Source organism: Miniopterus natalensis, chromosome 13 (genome assembly GCF_054644295.1).
Source record: "Miniopterus natalensis isolate mMinNat1 chromosome 13, mMinNat1.hap1, whole genome shotgun sequence".
Lineage (NCBI taxonomy): Eukaryota > Metazoa > Chordata > Mammalia > Chiroptera > Miniopteridae > Miniopterus > Miniopterus natalensis.
Genome location: NC_142093.1, coordinates 17740881 through 17760222, shown reverse-complemented (window position 1 = coordinate 17760222; position 19342 = coordinate 17740881). Strand labels below are relative to the sequence as shown.

General features: G+C 35.2%; 1 protein-coding gene across 2 annotated transcripts in view; it reads left to right on the top strand.

Moving 5' to 3' along the window:
• Positions 1-17316, top strand: part of ATL2 (atlastin GTPase 2) — a 46131-nt gene extending 28815 nt beyond the window's left edge. The window contains exons 3-14 of one of the 2 annotated variants that reach the window (XM_087823484.1): positions 2443-2577; positions 2975-3079; positions 5350-5400; positions 5728-5784; positions 7078-7170; positions 9187-9325; positions 10118-10245; positions 11335-11391; positions 12255-12326; positions 12973-13404; positions 14870-14884; positions 14978-15449. In XM_087823484.1, coding sequence (XP_087679610.1) covers positions 2443-2577; positions 2975-3079; positions 5350-5400; positions 5728-5784; positions 7078-7170; positions 9187-9325; positions 10118-10245; positions 11335-11391; positions 12255-12326; positions 12973-13404; positions 14870-14884; positions 14978-15085 — 1392 coding nt within the window. In that variant the 3' untranslated portion in view covers positions 15086-15449. The other variant, XM_087823483.1, reaches the window with a different exon arrangement.
• The last annotated feature ends 2026 nt before the right edge of the window (positions 17317-19342 follow it).

Genomic DNA, 19342 nt, shown 5'->3' with positions numbered 1-19342 from the left:
TAGATTTTCTTGTAAATTTGAAAAATCAAGCTCAGGGTGTTCTCTCTATTCCTAGTCTGCTGGGAGGTTTTGTTGTTGTTGTTTTAATCATGAGTGGATGTTGTATTTTGTCAAATGCTTTGGGGCATCAATTGATGTGATCATGTGATTTTTCTTTAGCCTGTTGATATGATGGATTAGGTTATTAATTTTTTTAATATTGAGTCAGCCTTGCATCCCTGGAATAAATCCAACTTTAGTGTATAATTATTTTTATACATTGTTGGATTCAATTTGCTAATATGTTGCTGAGTATTTTTGCATCTGTGTTCATGAGGTATATTGGTCTGTAGTTTTTCTTACTTGTAATGTCTTTAGCTGATTTTGGGATTAAGATAGTGCTGTCCTCATAGAATGAGTTAGGAAGTGTTTCCTCTGCTTCTGTTTCCTGGAAGAGCTTATAGAGAAGTGGTGTTATTTCTTCTTTAAATGTTTGGTAGAATTCACCAGTGCAATTGGGCTTTATTTCGTTCTTTTTTTAGAATGCTATTAATTACTGATTAAATTTCTTTTGTCAATATAGGCCTATTCAGATAATCTATTTTGTGTGTGTGTAGTTTGGTAGTTTGTGTCTTTTAAAGAATTGGTCCTTTCCAGCTAAGTTATCAAAATTGTACATTATTTTGGTATTTATCCTGTTGGATGGTCTATTCTGTCATTCTTACTCTTTTTTTTCTGCATTTCATTTTGGGAAGTTTCTGTTGACATATCCTCAAGTTCACTTTCTTGGTCATGTCCAGTCTGTGGATTCATTCATCAAACAAAATAGTTGCAAACATGAGAGATGTTAATCCAGCTACATTGTTTTTGATATCTATTTTCGGTGTCTATATGTTTGACTATTCTAAGTATCTCATATAAGTAGAATCATACACTATTAGAGGGACCTACTTGGAGCATATAAAACATAATTCGTGGGCAGGACCACTGTTGGACTTTTCTAGGGGGTACCATTAATTCTTAAATCCCTAGGAAGGGTGCCTACTGAAGCACAAGTCCATATAGTATACAGTGTGAATGGAGTTGTGCCATGTGTCAGCCTTGTGACCAACAGAGAGATGAGGACCTTAAGTTGAAGATGTTGAAAAGTGAAGAGTCCAAGAGAATTTTGTATTTGATAGGATTGGTAACCTTCTGGGGATGAAAGTTTTGTGGAATAAAATAATTATAAATGGTTTGAGGTTTAAGGCTGATCTTCACATTAGGTTTTCTTAAATTGCTTCATCTCTCACTGAGCCTACTTTGACATCTTTTCTCCACCCCTAAATTGAGCTTTGTTATCTGTTTTGGACTATATATATCCAAGCTTATTGGAAGTATTTATGAAACAAAGGAATTTTCACTATGGGGCACTATGAGTAAAGGATATGTGGGCTTTAAGTATACTAAACTATAGGGATCTTGATATTAGTCCAGGTTATTCATTTATTATGTCTCAGATTTAATTTTCTCAAATTACCTTATGATATATTAACTTTTAAATTATTTTATAATACTCAGTTTTAACAGTTTAGCCTTATAGGTTTTAGTTAAAAGATTTTATTGTGGAAAAATTTTAAACATACCCCAAAATAGAATAGTATAATGAACTCCACCATACCTGTCAATATTCTTCTGGTCTTGGTTCATCTGCTATCCAGCCTGTTCTTTATTCTTTTTTGTTTTTGCTGTAACATTTTTAAGCAAATGGCAGGCATAGCCTTTCACCATAAATATTTGCTTATTTAATAGATAAGGGCTCTATTATTATTATTATTATTATTTTATTTTTAGTAACACAACCATGATACCATTATTATACCGAAGGACCAACTTTTTCCTGATTTAACACCATCTAATACAATACCCACTCTGGGTTCATATTTTCTTTAGGATTTGAAAAAGACTTTTAGAGTTGGATTGTTTGAATCAAGTTCCAAACAAGTCTAGTGGTTATTTTTAGAGTTGATGTTTTTTTAAAGAGAAAATTAAGGCAGTGTGAAAACACTTTAGTATTAGCTATTCAAAGAAAGCAATACTGTTTTTGACAGTCATTCTGTCTGGAACTTAGTTTTGCTTATCTGTATAAGAGATGTCAAAATAAGTGGTAGCTATTTTTTATGATTATTAAACATTATAGGAAATCTTTCCAAAATGGGGAAAAGTGGATGTGACCCCACTTATCTAGAAGCATAGAGAGTGAGATTTGAGAAGATTCAGGTGTGGGAGAGACCACGCCTCTCTAAGACAGACAACTTCCTATGAGATTTGGGACTGCTTTTATAACTACTTGTATAATGTTCCAGTGTATTTTAATCTTACTGGATTTACCTTCTTCATCTGTAAAATAAAGAATGGGTGATTTCTTATATTTCTTTTTAGTTCTTAATTTTTGTGTTTTATATTTATGCTTGACTTTAACAGGATTCTCAAAATTGGATTGGTGGAAACAATGAACCATTGACTGGCTTTACATGGCGAGGTGGTTGCGAAAGAGAAACAACAGGCATACAAGTCTGGAATGAAGTGTTTGTGATCGACAGACCTAATGGAACAAAAGTAAAATACTATTTATACTTTTTACTGTGTTATTCTCCCATATTCTTTCTTGAGCTATTTTCTGGTATTAAAATTCAAAACAACACAGAACTATTAATGTCTGATAACTTGAACATACAGTGTGGGGCAAGAGTAGGTTTACAGTTGTTAATTTGGAAAGTAATACAAGAATTAATAAATAATAAGAATAAACTCTGGGTTTCGTGTACTTTCAACTGCAAACCTACTTTTGCCCCACCCTATATATGGATTATTATGTCAAAAATCTGAGATATTTAACTTAGAGTACTTTTCTTGACTTAATTACTGATTTTGACATTTATCATTTTATACTTGATTTTTTTAAGTCACTGTTGGTGAATATTTTACTCAGTATTTTAAACTTTTAAATTTCTAGGTGGCTGTGCTGCTAATGGATACTCAGGGTGCCTTTGATAGCCAGTCAACAATCAAAGACTGTGCAACAGTGTTTGCCCTGAGCACTATGACTAGCTCAGTCCAGGTAAGACATGAGAAGCTGTGGTATGATTAGTTCAGATAAGCCTAATACCTTTCCTCTTCCTCAAAATGCCTTTGATCAGAGAAAAAAGGATTAAAATTAGAGTTATTTACATGTCCTGCCTGCTGTTCTGGCTCACTGGGTGAAATTTCATACTTTGAGTGCTTACCAAGGAGGTAATAAACCAATAGCCAGTCCCTTTGGTTTTTCATCATAGCATCTAATGCCCTTTTTTTTTTTCTTAAGGAAAAGTTGTTACTGCATGTTGTCCTTAATTGGCTTTAGTCATGTGGCTGCCAGATATGTACTCCTGACAGAAGAAAGATTTCTTCTCAGTGATGGGTGATGCTGTCACAGTGTTGTGGAATTTTTGTTATGCTTTCCAGTAATATCTGAACATATGACTGTCTCTAAGTTCCCGTTTCCATCCTTATTCAATTTGAAGTATCTAGCTGTCTGAGTGGAAATAAGTTTTGGATATTATGAGTTAAAAGAGGAGTACTTTAGCTTGGCTTCTGTTTATTATAGGGCTGGGGATATCTGTCACTATCAACTAAATGATGCTATTGGGGACCCTCAAAGTCTCTTTTTCCCATTTTGTTCAACCTCTTTTTCTCTGATCTTGCATGGTGGCAGAATTGCTGATCCCTTAAGGTAAGCAGAAGCCACATCTTTGTGTTTATATTGTCACATTATAGTCCTTCAGATTAGTTGGCATTGTGGCTTGCCTTAAAATATAATGTGGAGTTCTCTTTCCTAATACTTGTACCTGGCGTTCTCTCGTTTATTTATTCAACTTTATGGTAGAAGGCTTGGTTTTGGACATCCGCTTATGGCCATTCATCCACTTTCTTATCTATAAAATGAGGATTTTACCCATCCTGCCTATCTCACATGTGGTGGTTGTGTGCAGTCAGATATGAAAGCTGAAATAATGCATAAGAAAATGCTTTGTAAACTATAATCAAGAAGATTAAAGTTATTTTTTATTGCTTTCTTCCTGACCTTTGGGGCTAGATTTCTCACCTTCCTTACATAAGCTCTCTGGCTGATAGATCAATGACAAATTGATTCTCTTGTCATTTTATCTTTCAACAAATAATTATTGAGCATCTATTAAGTACAACACCGTATGTTAAGTACTTATGATCTAAATAACAAATCCTCTCTCTTACTGCTGTTTGCAACCTGGCTCTGACAATGAAAGGATCTGGACCTCTTATCTAAAAGCTAAGGCCCATGTGGTAAAAATAGGTTTGTCATGTTTTCAGTTTTAAGTCTAAATCTAGAATTTGATCACCTCAGTCATTAATTACTTTTTTAAGTACTCTGTTTGGAGTTAGCTGAGAATATTATTTTAATTTTGCTGACCTATATTGGCTGTTTATATTCTTGACCTCCAAGTGGTTCAGCTAGATTATCACTCATTTGCGGGTAGAACAAATTGTTCTATCTTTGGAGTAACCCTGTTTTCTTAGACATAAGTTATTTCTTAGCAGAGGTGACATCTGTGGACATCCATTTTTCTCCTGTGGTAGCTTGGTGAGTGACCTTTAAAGACCTAAGTCAGAAGGACTGGACCTAGTGAATCTTTTCTCCAATTTTCCTTCCTTGAGAGTACTTAGACCTTCCTTTATCAGCTCTGGTTTATGCACCTTGGAAGTCTCCTAAAAATTTTAGAAAGGGCAAGAGTGTCACTTACTGTTAAGTTTTTCAGTTACCACAGGCTGGTAAAATTTTCATGTTAAATTATTTAGTCTGATGAGTTTACCAACATAAAAAGAGAACCATAGTAGAATCGATGGTAGTTGAGACACCCACGGAATAACTATCAACTATATATTATGATTGTATCAGGGAGGAATTTATCTTTGTAGAACTATGCCCCTCACATTCATTGACTTAGACAAATAATTGTGGAAACAATCTTTAAAAAAAAAGGACTTTTCATAACATTAAAGTAGCCTTTAGAAGAAGAAAAAGAAATTTACTATATAATACACTTTTTGAAAAAAATGGTCTGCCACTTTTTAGTCCCCATATACATGTATTCATGCACATTTTTACAGTTTGCCACCACTGTTTTCCTCTTAATGTTTTATCTTGACTATTAGGGAAAAAGAGAATATCCTTTTCATGTGCCACTGGTTAAAGATAGTGGCTAAGTGGTTCACTTGGGCTGAGATATAAAATAGCCGTTATTTCTACAAGTAAAGTTATGTACAGCTGCGTATTCAAAATAAAACACTAATAAAAACATTTTATTTTAACAGGTATATAATTTGTCTCAGAATATTCAAGAAGATGACCTTCAGCACTTGCAAGTACGTATGACTTAAAGAATGTATTCCAAAGTATTGAAAATTTAATTCCTACTTTATTGTGACTATACCCCTAGAAGCCTATAACATAGTGAGAAGATAGAATACTGCATGATTTTGAACTGATGTACCATTTCTTAACTTCTTATTCATTAAACTTTTTAAAATTAAATTTTATTATATACCCACCCAGTCTGTTAGAAAATTGAATGCTTGGCTTTCAAATGATTTTAAAGACTCTGACATCTAGTGGTCTGATATAGAACAGCTTTACAGATGTCTTCTTTCAATCTCTTCAAAGGCATTATTTTAAATCCCTTGATTTGATAGTTATTTACAGAGTACGGCAGACTTGCAATGGAAGAAATTTACCAGAAACCATTTCAGGTAAATAAATATTTTGTCTTTTTGTAAAAGTTACCTATGGACAGCTATCAAGCCACCTCATCTTGTAAGTCTTGAAAACATGAGGACATTGCAACAAACTCATTTTAGCAATAGATTCAACAAAATCGATACTAATTTGTGGTAATGTTATCACCAACTTATCAGGAGTAGGCTAACCAGATAGGAAATAGAACAAATGGCTATAGATTGATTCTTAATACTTAGATTAAGAGGTTAATAATGTTTCTCTTAGTTAGATATTATTTCATTCTGAAACAAGACAGTCACTTAAATTTCTTTTAGCATGGTAAACTGCAAAATATTACAGGTTTCTTTTGTGTGGTATATTGCAAGTTGAGGTTAGTCCTATTATTCTTTGTTTTTTGGTTTCATATAGAATTATTTATATCTCTCCCCCCTTCTCCAGCTTCTATATCCCCATGTTTTTAAAATGGTAGGTATAGAATATTAAGTCAGAAATTAACCTGGTTGGAATTATTGTAGAATCATTTGCTGTGCTTGCTTCTGTGGAGCCCTTTCATGATGGAGATTAAATTAAAAAACAAAGCTAATTTATAAGTTGACAATTAGTACTGTTTGGTCAGTTGTGTTACAACAAGTGAGAATGACTTCACCCTGTTTGCTCGTCAGTGTGTGAAGTCCTTCCTGTGTGGTGGCATTACTGGTGATTCTTAGAGTTAGTGGGTTTACATCGATTCTGCCTCAGTTTTAACTGGCTCAAGTGATCACATTTATGAAATATTTGGGCAGGTTATATTTTCATTTTGTGTGTATGGATGAAATATACTCTGTTTGGCCTTTTTCATTTTTTTCTGAATTGGGGTAATTTTTAAGAATTATGTTAATTCTTATGTTAAGAATGTTAATAGTGTTGAAGTTGACAAACCTAAGCACATATGAATAAAAAATTCTGTGTAAAGAATTAGTTGGTCTAGAATTGGTTAGCTGGTCTTCTGGTTAAACAGCCTTGACTTAATATTAGGATCTATACATCCAGATATGCCTTTTGTTCATTTTAAAAATCCTGTATTATTGCTTATGGTGACTCTTTATACATGGTGAGTTTTTCAAATGGAGGCAATTGCTTGGTGTAGGGGCGGGGAGTGTTGGTTTAGGTAGGCCCTTGATAAAACTATGAGCAATATTAACCACTTATTACTATAACTTTAGATAAGGATTGTTTAGGGGAATAAGGGAGGCTTCAATTGTTAAAGTAGTGGGGTTTTTTGTAAAATTTTGTAAGAAACGATTTCTTTTTTCCTCCATGTATAGACACTAATGTTTTTGATTCGAGATTGGAGTTATCCTTATGAACATTCGTATGGTTTGGAAGGTGGAAAACAATTCCTTGAAAAGAGATTGCAGGTAAGCCTTAGAAAGGAGAGTATACACGCACCAAGCCAGGTGAGGAAGTGGGCTGCCTGGACTGCCAATTTCTAGGTGTCATTAGAATAAATTGAGTATCCCAAGTTAGCCCAGATGACTCCATATGTAATTGGTGAAAAGAGGACAATGACCACAAATAGAAATTAAGGAACAAATATTTCTCTTCGGAGTCAACTTTCCCCTCTGTTAATCAATAGTTCAAAGGATAGACACTTGAAGGAGACTAATTTTTTGACCTACTGAGATTGCATGCATGTCCCTCTCTGGCCCAGCTGATCTTCTGAACATTTGGGACAGACTGGATAATATAATGTGCATGCATTGAGCACAGATGATGTGAGGCCATCTCTCCAAGGAATACTAACTCATAGAATGACAGCATGTGGAGCTAGAAAGGTATCTTGAATTTCATCTAGTTCAGCCTTCCTTTTTTTTAGAGATATATAGTGAAACTAGAACCCAGAAAAGAGACTTGCCTTTAGTTACTTAACTAATTATTGATAACTGGACAAGAACCCAAATATTCAGACTCCTGGCCCATGCAATATGCCACACCAAGGCATTCCTGGAAAATAACCTCACCAACACGATCTTTGGTTCCTAAAGGTACCCTCCCATGGAATTACTTGGGAAGCCCTCATGTCAGATACTACTCATCCACTCACATACATAAAAGATACATGAAGGTCTCTTTATTCATAAGTAGGAGGGTTCTCTGTCTTGGTTAATAAAATTTTGTTTGCCTGTGGGATGATGCATTTAGTTTCTCAACCGCATTCAAAAACTTTGGGTACAATATAGTTATGTAGTTTTTTTATTTCTAAAATGAGATGAAAACCAATTCCTTAATCTTGGATTATTTGAAAGGCATTTTTAGACCCTACTGTTGGAGATCATTTCAGTCATCAAGAGTTTTCTTTGGTTTGTTCAGAAGAAATTAACACACAGCACATTAGGCATACTACCTAAACTCAGAATTATGTACTTCAAAGCCAAGAAAGATTTTTAATGTCTTATCGAAGTGACAGAAAAGTGCTGAAATCATAAGTGTGCACCTTGATGAATTTGTACAAATTAAACACAGCCATGTGATCGGCATCCAGAAACACCCACTTCCTTCCACTACTATCCTGACCTCTAACAGGCTTTGTTTTTGTACTTTCTGCGAAAGGAATCATATACAGTATGTATTTGTGTAGCCTCTTTCGCCCCATTATATGTTTCAGAGGTTAATCCATATTGTTGCTTGTAGTTTAGTTCATTTATTCTCATTGCTATGAAGTATTCCCTTGTATGAAGAGACAGTGATTTTTCATTTCTAGTCTTGATGGAGATTTAGGTTATTTCCAGGTTTTGTTGATTATGAATGGTGTATTTTTGGTGTTTTTTAAAGAATGATTTTTGAGAAGTTATATTGGGATAATTAGTTATTAAAAATCCAAAGTTAAGGTTTTCTTCCAGAATATACATAGCAATCTCTCTTCTCCAAACACTGATAACTAGCATTAATCATAAATAATCATTGGGAGTGAGTGCTGAAATCCTAACAAATTTCTGAGACCTTTTGACTGCACTGGAGCAGTTCACCATAGCTATTAGTTTGCTAATGGTCTGACCTTTTTATTTGTAGGGAGATTAATATTTTGTTTTTCTCTTTGCCATTATAAGTACTTTAAAGGCAAATTATTAATTTATTACCTAGTTTGTAAATATCAACCATGATTTATTATTCTGGTGTTAGATATTATGATTATTAATTTTTATTTTTTTCATGTGCTTGGCAGCTAAAGGAGGAAAAAAACATCTTTTCTGGTTTAAGACAAAGTGGGGTCTTACCAAAGTGGTCGGAAATGGGTCTTTAGGAAAATTTTATATTGCCAAATACCTATCTGGAATAGCATCTAAGCTAAGTGTGCGTGCATGTGAGTATGTGTGTGTGCTTTAAAAATTTTTTTCTCCTGTTTGCACCTTCATTCTGTCTCCTTCTGCCCTCAGGTAAAACAAAATCAACATGAAGAGCTACAGAATGTAAGGAAGCACATTCACAATTGTTTCTCAAATCTTGGTTGCTTCCTTTTACCACATCCTGGTCTTAAAGTTGCAACTAATCCTAGTTTTGATGGGAGATTGAAAGGTGGGAATTCCCATTCTTGCTAAAATCAGAACTTATTTTTTAGGTGCTGAAAGTTTTTAAAAAGTACATGGTTCCTTAAATTTTGTGTCTTATACTGGAGGACATTTTGATGCATTGTTAATAATGTGATTATAATGCTCTATGTGGTCTTTCTAGCTTTCCATTTCATTGGTTTTTTGTGAACAGTTAAGCATATCGATTAACATTTTTTAATGTGGTCTGTTGCTCAGTACTGATATCCTAAAAAGTCTGAAGGCTAAGAACATTTCAGTATTTCATTTGGTTACTTTCTGCTGAAAAACTTGACCAATATATTGTATTGATGCAATCAGATTTAAGCCTCTCCTTTTCAGGGGTGATAGTATAACTTTTTTGTGTTTGTTTCGGATTATTTTGAGAATGATGGTGAAAGACTTGAAGATTGATGAAACTTTTATAGTATCGCTGGAAAAACAAAATAATATTAAATTTAATACAATTTTGTGAATTATTTGCCTTCCGAAAGGGATAGTTTAGTTAATGTGGGATTTGTTTGTGTAGTTCACAATTTGTTTTTTTTATTATTTGAGCTGAAGGAATTGGGCATGAGGGGAATTATGTGTTTGTAGGGGGGGGTTATATTTTTTTCTAGGAGGTAATGACATGTTTGGATGAGTTTTTTAAATGAATCTACTTAAGTAATAGATACTGTGAACTCTTTTTTTCATGAAACAGAATTTTATGTGCTCTTACCAATGGGGAGCTCTTCACTTTTTTTTGGACTAATATGTTGACTAATTTCATGTCCACTAGATATTGATGATGACTTTAAACGAGAGCTTCGAAATCTGGTACCATTGCTGCTTGCCCCTGAAAATTTGGTAGAAAAAGAGATAAGTGGATCTAAAGTCACTTGTAGAGATCTTGTAGAATATTTTAAGGTAGGAAAACTCTTACATTAAATGACTTTGTTTAAGTTAGAAATGTAGCTAACTTAAAACTCATCTATATGTACAAGAAATTTTATTTTAAAGCAAAAGTGTAACATTTATAATTTATCTGCCTTGAATTGAGTGTATCAATATTTAAGGACACTTAAGATTCCAGCAGACACCTTGACTATTGTAGACAGTGATTTTCATTGCAGAATTATCTTGCTTGTCCTCCAGCTCTGATGCAGAGAGAAGAGCATTCACCATACTGTAGTAGCACTCTGTCATTTGTGAATGCCAGGAGGGGTTGGGGGCGTAAGTCTCCATCCTGAGTGCTCACAAAAGCCTTCTCTCAGCGTTCTGACGACTTGAGAGCAGTTGAAAGTATCAAAACTGGTTTCTTAGCGCAAGTAAATTATTCATAGATTTTTTCCCCTTTACTCTTTTCTAGTCTTTATAGCTTGATTGCCAAAGCAAGACCATTGTAGAGAATTAGATTTATTCATAGTAGTTATGGATTAGGTGGAAGGGAAAACACAGTTAACTAAGAATGTATTTTTGATCATTTTATATGTATTATCTGTGTTTAGTTATGAAGTAGAGTCAATAGAAAGTTGAGATGAAAGATTCCTATATGGATTTACTAAAAACTCTCATCTTGCCTTGTTACTCTTAAACCACAGTTATGTAATTTTTTTTCTTTCTTAAACTGAAATATAATTTATGCTGATCAAAGTAAAATACTGAATTATAATGTTTTCTAACATATAGTTGAAACGTTGGCAGTAGGGGAGAATTATGGGTTTCTTTTCATAAAGTGGATGGCATTTTATATATAACTTTTAAATATGAGATATAACTTATGCAAGTAGAAATTCTATTTAGAAACATTCCTTTAGGATATTATTTAGCAACATATGTATTTAATAATGTTGAGCATGGGGTTAAATTTGTTGGAATGAGAATGAATGATTTTTAAAGCCTAGACTTTCCTTTTAATAGTGTGAATTGTTTTTATATTTAATGATTTGTCCTTCTTTGGGATTATAGAGCTAAATTGCATAACCGACCAGTGTAATGAGTCTTCTCTATTTTTAGGCTTACATTAAAATTTATCAAGGAGAGGAACTTCCACATCCAAAGTCCATGCTTCAGGTAGTGTGTGTGTTGTACATGTATTTATTTGTGAAGGAGAAAACAAATCTTTGTTTTAGAGATAAATGCTGGAAATGGGGTGGCGCTTCTTTGCATGCATATAAATTTTAGATACTTAAGGCAATACATGTCATTGTTCCTGAAGTTCTTATATGATTTTTTTGTAACTATAGATCACAGACCTTGTACACACATAGGCCACCAAAAATAAGAATCCTCAGTACCTCTCTTCAGTTGCTCAGAAAGTATAGGAAAATTTCTGTTTCAGAAGGTAGCTTAAAATGGGCCTCTCTGAACCAAGCTTCTCCTTTTCTCAGAATCTTTGACAGTAAATGTTTGAAATAAGGCTTGTTTTCTTTTTGTACTAATGATTTAGAGCTGCTTCTAATGCTGCCTCAGGCAATTTCTCAGTTTTAAAATGGATTAAACAGTATTTTCTTATAAAACTCACCCAAGGAGCTGTTTTGTGCATTTAAAAATGACCCTTGTGTAGTACTGATTATGAGAGAGAGAACCATATGGGAAATACTTGATTGATTCTTTACATCTGGAGACTTGACACATTTTAGGGTTGTATCTATTTAATTCTCTATAATTACCTGAGTGTATATGGTATTTTCTATAAACCCATTTTAACAGACACCTAAGCAAAACAAAATTAGGCAGGCAATTCTATTAGAAGTGGTTACTATACCTTTATACTGGTGTTCCCTTCCATTGGAAAGGAAAACTGGAAGTTGGTAATATTTTCTCTGGTTCTTTTTCAGACTTTTTTTGGTATATAACTTACTGTTAATTAGAATTTATAGAATCATCAGATACTTTTTTTGCATAAAATTGACACATATTATTTTATTTTTTAGGCCACAGCTGAAGCTAATAATCTTGCTGCAGTAGCAGGAGCAAGAGAGATTTATTGCAAAAGTATGGAACAGGTTTGTAACTAAAATTTAAATTTGACACTAGAATGAGATAGAAGATTTTTATTATCTAAAATAATTGAAATAATTTGTACTCCTTATGCATTGTTATGTTACATTATTTCCTAATTCCTTTTTATCAACTAAGAAAATAATTCACATAGAGTGCAGGATATGGGTGGTAGGTTATTACATAAACCGTACTGAGATATTTTCTGACACATGATTCAGAGTGCTGTTTATTAGTGGCTTCTGATGTAATTAATGTTAGCTTAAGGCAGTAACAATTTCTATGGTAAGCTTGCTGACTTGAACATTAAAGTACCTTTTTAATTATCTTTTACCCACTCTCTTGCCAGCAGTCTTTTGTACTCTTATGGTGTATTGGTGGATCAAGTGAAGTCAGGTTCAGGTTTCAGTGTAATTATTTTTGTCTTTACCTGTATTAGTTATATTTGGAAAATTTATTTTGCCTGAGACAGTTAAACATACAGGTTATAAATAAATAAGCTATGGCTATGTGTGAGGTGTTATAAACAAGTTTAAAACTGAATCATGTAGGTGGTTTGACTTTTTGAGACTAAACATGATGAGAAGAGAACTTTCAAATGTAAACTTTTTGCAGCATGTAACCTGTTGTGTGGTAATCGTGTCTGTGCAGGTCTGTGGTGGGGACAAGCCTTACATTGCACCTTCAGATCTGGAGCGAAAACACCTGGATCTCAAGGAAGTGGCGATTAAACAGTTTCGTTCAGTAAAAAAAATGGGTGGAGATGAATTCTGCCGTCGTTATCAGGACCAGCTTGAAGCTGAAATCGAAGAAACCTATGCAAATTTCATAAAGCACAACGACGGCAAAAACATCTTCTATGCTGCTCGCACCCCTGCCACGCTGTTCGCGGTCATGTTTGCGATGTATGTAATCTCAGGACTGACCGGCTTCATCGGCCTGAACTCTATAGCCGTCTTGTGTAACCTGGTCATGGGGTTGGCACTGACATCTCTTTGTACTTGGGCATATGTTAAATACTCTGGGGAATTCAGAGAAATTGGAACAATGATTGATCAGCTTGCTGAAACACTGTGGGAACAGGTTGGTATCTCTCTTTTGGTTTTCAGTGACTAATCTCATTCCTGTGACTCCCCCACCTCCCCACACAATATTTGCACACCTACTTTTCCTTTATATGAGGACTGCCAAAAGGCTTTTTCTGTTTTGTTTGGATGTATAATCTAAATATAAAGTGTGAACAGGAGAGTGCTTTTTTTCTAAAGCCATAATTTTAGAGTGCTTTGGTTGGCTTAAATCTGTAACATCCTTTGGACAGATCTTAATCATAGTCCTGGCTCTACCAAACAATGGGCAGGGTAAGTCTTTAGGGATTTCTTTCTTTGAGAAGAGAAAATATAATTGGTGAAAGAGTTTTGAAGGTAAGGAAAAGAAGTTTGGAAGTTCAGTACTTTAGGAAAGCAGAAGAAGTTTCTTACTAATATTGTCAAGAAGCAATGCATGCTTATATGCCAGGAAAAATACTAGATGGCATTCAGGTCTTCGTTGCCTTCCATGAAGATAGTGATTTACTGATGTACTACAAGGAACAATCCAATAGGGATTTCTTACACCAAAAAAACTTTGACCTCTGTGCTATGGAAATACTGATGAGCAAAGCAGACACTACGGAGAACTAACTCTTAATCATAATCTTTTACTTCAACCAGAAATCTAAGTCGGGCCTGACAAGTATCTACTAAGGAAAGCTGTGTTGTATTATATTGGCTAACTGTGTGTTGGAATTGCCTATGTACAGAAAATTCCATTTAAGGATGTTGTCATTAAAGTGATCATCGTGAAATACTTGAGCATCATGTCGAGGACCAGAGTGAAAACTACAGTTATTACTGATGGACAGTAAAATGGGCATTTTCAGATACCATTCCTGGGCCAATGAAGTATTGGGCTTATTAGAAGATCTAGAATATGCAGGTCTTTGTTGGTTTTGGCTTTAAATTCAAAGACTGAAGAAGTAAACCATTTTTTGAAGAAAGTTGATTGGATGGTGACTTTCCTTGTAATAATGCCATTATTATTTTATAAAGTGACCCACTATATTAATTTGGATTTTGTATTTAGAGAAATGCTCATTTTTATTCAGATCAGATTTGGAAGCTTATGTTTGGATATTTGTTAAATTTTTATCTCAAAAATCGGACTCTTCACACTCCTTTGATACCTTCTAATAGACGGATTAAAAGCTATTACAACCTCACTTTTTAAAAAAGTGTTATCTACTTTAAAACTTTGGACCATTACTAATGTTCTGCAACATGAATTTCAATAATTGTACAGTGTCTTCTTTTGAAAACCAGTCATCTCCTGTACAGCATTGATTCTGAGATTTCAGAGGTGCCCTTATTACAAAGCAGTTAAATGGAAGAATCTAAAGTGTGCAGTTATTTTCAGTGTAGTTGAGATACGGGGATCACTAGTCAGAGAAGGTCTGTGCTGTGTCACCAAACCTTGTCTAAATTTTTTGCATTTCTCTTTTCTTTTGCTTCAGAGGAGTCCCAGGAAGGTGAGAAACATACAAAGTCTCAAATTCTTGTAGTCTTAAACTCTGACTTCGAGGCACTCAGTCATTCTCCTAACAAATCACTCCATGTTTTAGGTGTTTTCCAAACTGTTTGAAGTTACTAGACGCCGAATGGTTCATCGTGCTCTTTCATCAGCACAGCGACAGAGACTGTCATCCAACAATAACAAGAAGAAAAACTAGACAGTATTTTACACTTTTCTCTCTCTCTGAAGTGTTCACACTCACACATGTAGGACAGTAAGCAGGACCGTCTGGCCGGTCTGCATAAATGCTGTGTACATACCAGATTTGATGCTGCACATAGGGTATGGAATTGCACATCCGTCTCGTAGGGATTGTACATGGTTTGCATAAGAGGAAACTGGTTTTTGTTGCATTATGAAATGTCTAACTGCATTGTTTGTAGCATTATAACTTTTTTTGGGAGAAGCATCTTTTTATTTTCCACATTCCTGGTTATTTTCTTCATTGCTTTGAATTGAATTTTTATATCTATTTTTGTGTGTAACTCTTTTTTTACCTCATGTTTTTATTTGTTTTGCACATTTCTCATGCCACAGGTATTGAAGCCCCTGGGTGATAATTTGATGGAGGAAAACATAAGGCAGTCTGTAACAAACTCCATCAAAGCAGGCCTGACTGACCAGGTGTCGCATCATGCCCGGTTAAAGACAGACTGACCGTTCATCTCATGGACTCCACTCTCCCTCTCGTTCATGCTTGCTGTACAATGAGAACTCAGATACCAATAAACCAAAGTTTACAATCAACTGTAGAAGTAGTTTAGCGCAACTGGCTTCACAGATGGCTGCCACAGAGTGTGAAAATTGTTGTTTGGTTTATTAAGCCTTCTGTTCATGACTCCTAAGGCGTGGAGATTGGCTGAGGAGCATTACTTTATCATGCACATTTGTGCCATGTTTTTAATTCTTTCTTTTCCTTTTTACTTAAGCTAATGTTAGTGAAATTTGTTTTATGTAAAAGGATATTTCAGGGAATCTATTTTAAGAAATCTATTTAGAGTCTAACACAGTGTCCCATTGAATTTTAATTTTTAGAGAAGCTATGAATCACTGTATAAAGAATCAGATTGGAATGACAATGAAGCTTTTATTGAGCCACTACATTAAAAGTATATATTGCTTTACTGCCTTCGATACCAGTATTACATAAATGCATGTGTCAGAAACTTCACAGAAATTACATGACGACTCTTGTAGCTAAGAAAGTGATTCTGAGGTGTACATTTGTCTTGCCTTTTAAAATTTGTAAACCTGCCCTAAAAGGAGATGCATATCTGGGAACTGAGCTGTCACGCAGTTTAGCTTCATGTACATAAAATACGCCATTAACTTTATTGGGGGAGAAATTCCATCCAAAAATGTTGCCTACAGCTATGAGTTAAGAGTGTCTGTACAGTGTGTAGCTTTTATTTTCTAAACTCACAGATAGGGCATGTATATGAATTATAAATATATAAATAACAATTTTGTATTAAAAGTTTTGTAGTTTATGGCAAAATCTGGTTCTGTGGTAGGCTACTAAGTACAGTCCCTGTGCAGGAATGTTTGTGGCTCACGTCAGTGTGAATGCATAGACTCTTGAAGTTTTTGATATATTTGTGATATTTATCTTCCTTGAGCACTGCAATCTTACCCCCCAAGGGAATCCAACGGGAATGTTTATTGTGACTTTGTCCTCTGTTGCGTTTTAAAGTTATTTCCTGTAATTTATTTTCAGTATATAATTAAAAATTCGTTGTATATATAAAATGAAACTTGTGATTCTTTTTTAAGGAATTCTTCAAGTATGTATTCCATTACATAAATCATATTTGTTTATATTGAAAAGAGCATGAGCAGGAAACAACCAAGTGAGAGCTCTAAGATGTTGTACCTCGAAGCTAAACTTGTAAAAAGTTATTTTTCTGTGTCTGTCTTGGTTCGGGAAAACTTGTGATTAGCCTGGGTGTAGCTGGGGATTTATTAATTTCTTTCTTTTGGTGATATATGTACAGCTATCATTTTTGCAATACTTTTATAGCCTTCTTTATGAACGCCTATTAAAGCATCTACTTTGGTTTTTAAGTGAAGAAAATTCAGATGTTGAGTTGCATGCCCAAAAACTCTAAATTTACCTTGGTTGATATTCTCTCTTCTCCCCCTTTTGACTCCTGTTTTTCTATGGGTTGTATTTGTTTCCATCTGTGTTAAATTGCTACCAACTCATCTGTTCTTAAACATAAAGAATCTACCTGAAAAGTGTCTCTTTTTATTTCTTCTACCACCCTGTTTTATGAATGCTGTGGACTGTTTTTATGAATGAAAAAATAAAAAGTTTATTGTATAACAACAGTTCTTCTGAAATTAAAGACATAACTTTTTTTTTTTTCCAACTGAAGAGTTGTGAAATCTACACCATTGGATTTCTTAGTATTTCGTGTTGGAAAGTATGTTTTCTCCAAAGAAGATAAACTTCTATAAAGGATTCCAAGAAAGCACTTTGGTTTCAGCTGGAGGATTCTGAACATTGTTAAGCAAGAAGCAATAAAAGGCATTAAAGACAAACTCAAAACTGTTGGCTAAAATGACTTTGGTGTAGTATATTTACTATGGTACAATTTTTTAGTAACCTGTATTACAAGGTGGGTTTTTACAAAGAAATACTTCAGGACAAATGATTTCCTAGTTAAGACAATTTACTTTGTGACCTGGCTGGTGTGGCTCAGTGGTTGGGCATTGGCCTGTGATCCAGGAGATCGTCGTTTGATTCCCGGTCAGGGCACGTGCCTGGGTTGCGGGCTCTGTCCCCAGTCAGGGGTGTGCAGGAGGCAGCCGATCAATGACTCTCTTCATTGATGTTTCTATCTCCCTCTTTCTAAAATCAATAAAGATATATTAAAAATTTACTTTGTGGAAGGGACAGTTCATTTGTGACCCTGCTATTGAGCATGCCTTAGACATTTCTCATGAAGATAGCCAGTCGTCGCTTCAGTGAACATTGTATTTGTAGAATTGAATGGCAGTATTTCATGTTTGAGGGTCGTATTTTCAGAGGACCCTGAGCTGGGCTTGCTTTAGTTATTGTACTTGCAGAATTGGACAGGCCAGGGACTTTGTTGTTTCATTATTAGGGGGTTAAAAAAAAAGTTTTGGTTTTAACTTGGTTAAGAACCGACTTAAAATATTCCATAAAATTCTAGAAAACCCTTTGATGTTGGTTAGTGGTCTGTAAGTATTGAAAATGGCCTTTCAGAAAGTCATTTTAAGCAATTTAGTCTTTTAACGGGAATTGGCTTTTTGCGTAGCTGCTCATCTGCCAGCATGGGTTGCTTGTGTCTGTCGCACACACTTAGGTTTCAGCAGTTTCATTCATGGCCCTCATTCCCACACTTTGACCAGAACTGACCTGTGCACCTGAGTGTTTTTCCATCTGTGTCATAGTTGTGGGTGGTGATGAAAATCCGCTCGGAGAGCTGGCAGCTGTGCTCCTGGCCACCCTCTCCCTTGGCCGGGTTTGCCGGTCAGATGACTGTCTCACTTAGATTCCGTCTGGAGCCTCTGTCACGGAGAGAACTTGCAGTTGGCTTCTGGGCAGACAAAGCTAAGCCGGGGCTTTCCAAGCAGGACAGAATTGCCGCTTCCTCTACCCAAGTCATACGTGGGATGTAGGAATTTCTGCTTCAGATTTGTGGTTTGCTGGAGTTCAGGCTGAGGAATTGACCTACTCTTGACATAATCAGTGTAATACAACTATCATGTTCTTGGGGTTTTGTGACTTTTTGGGCTCATCAGAGCTCAAGCTTAGCAGTTGGCCAGGTCAGAAGTACCTAAAGGTATGTATAAAAAAGTCTTAGGAGCGGGGATCAGAGCCTTTGTATAGCCCAGTAAAGCGCTTCCACGTATGTTAGCACTTTTTATACTCACAACAGTGCTGTGAGGTGCCTGGGAAACTGCTTTATCAAAAGAGGTGTCTCAGATACCAGGCTTGCAAACCCAGGACTCACTCCACACCTCCTAGGGTTTGCATCGGAGCAAAGTTTCAGATGCAGATGAGTGATGTCCCCAACAAAGACGAAAGCTCTGTCTTGGCTGTGTTCTGAAAAGCACTAAAAGGTAGAGAAAACAAGATTTTGTTAATACTGAAGGTGAAAATCACCCATAATAATACATTTAAAAACAAATATTAGGTAAGCAATGGATTTTCTCCTGTCCTTTTGATTGTATACCTCGCAAGTAGCTGTCTGGTGTATGTGCTATCGAAGTCTCCCGTGCTTACTGCCATGTCTATGTGCACATACTCTTGGTTTTTATTTTACACAAAAATAGAATTACCACGGGCATTTTCCTAGGCCATCGAGTAGCCCTTGGTCGAGAAGCTGGCCCTTGCCTATGACTGATCTCCTCTCCCTTTTCTCATTCATTGTGCTCCAGCCGC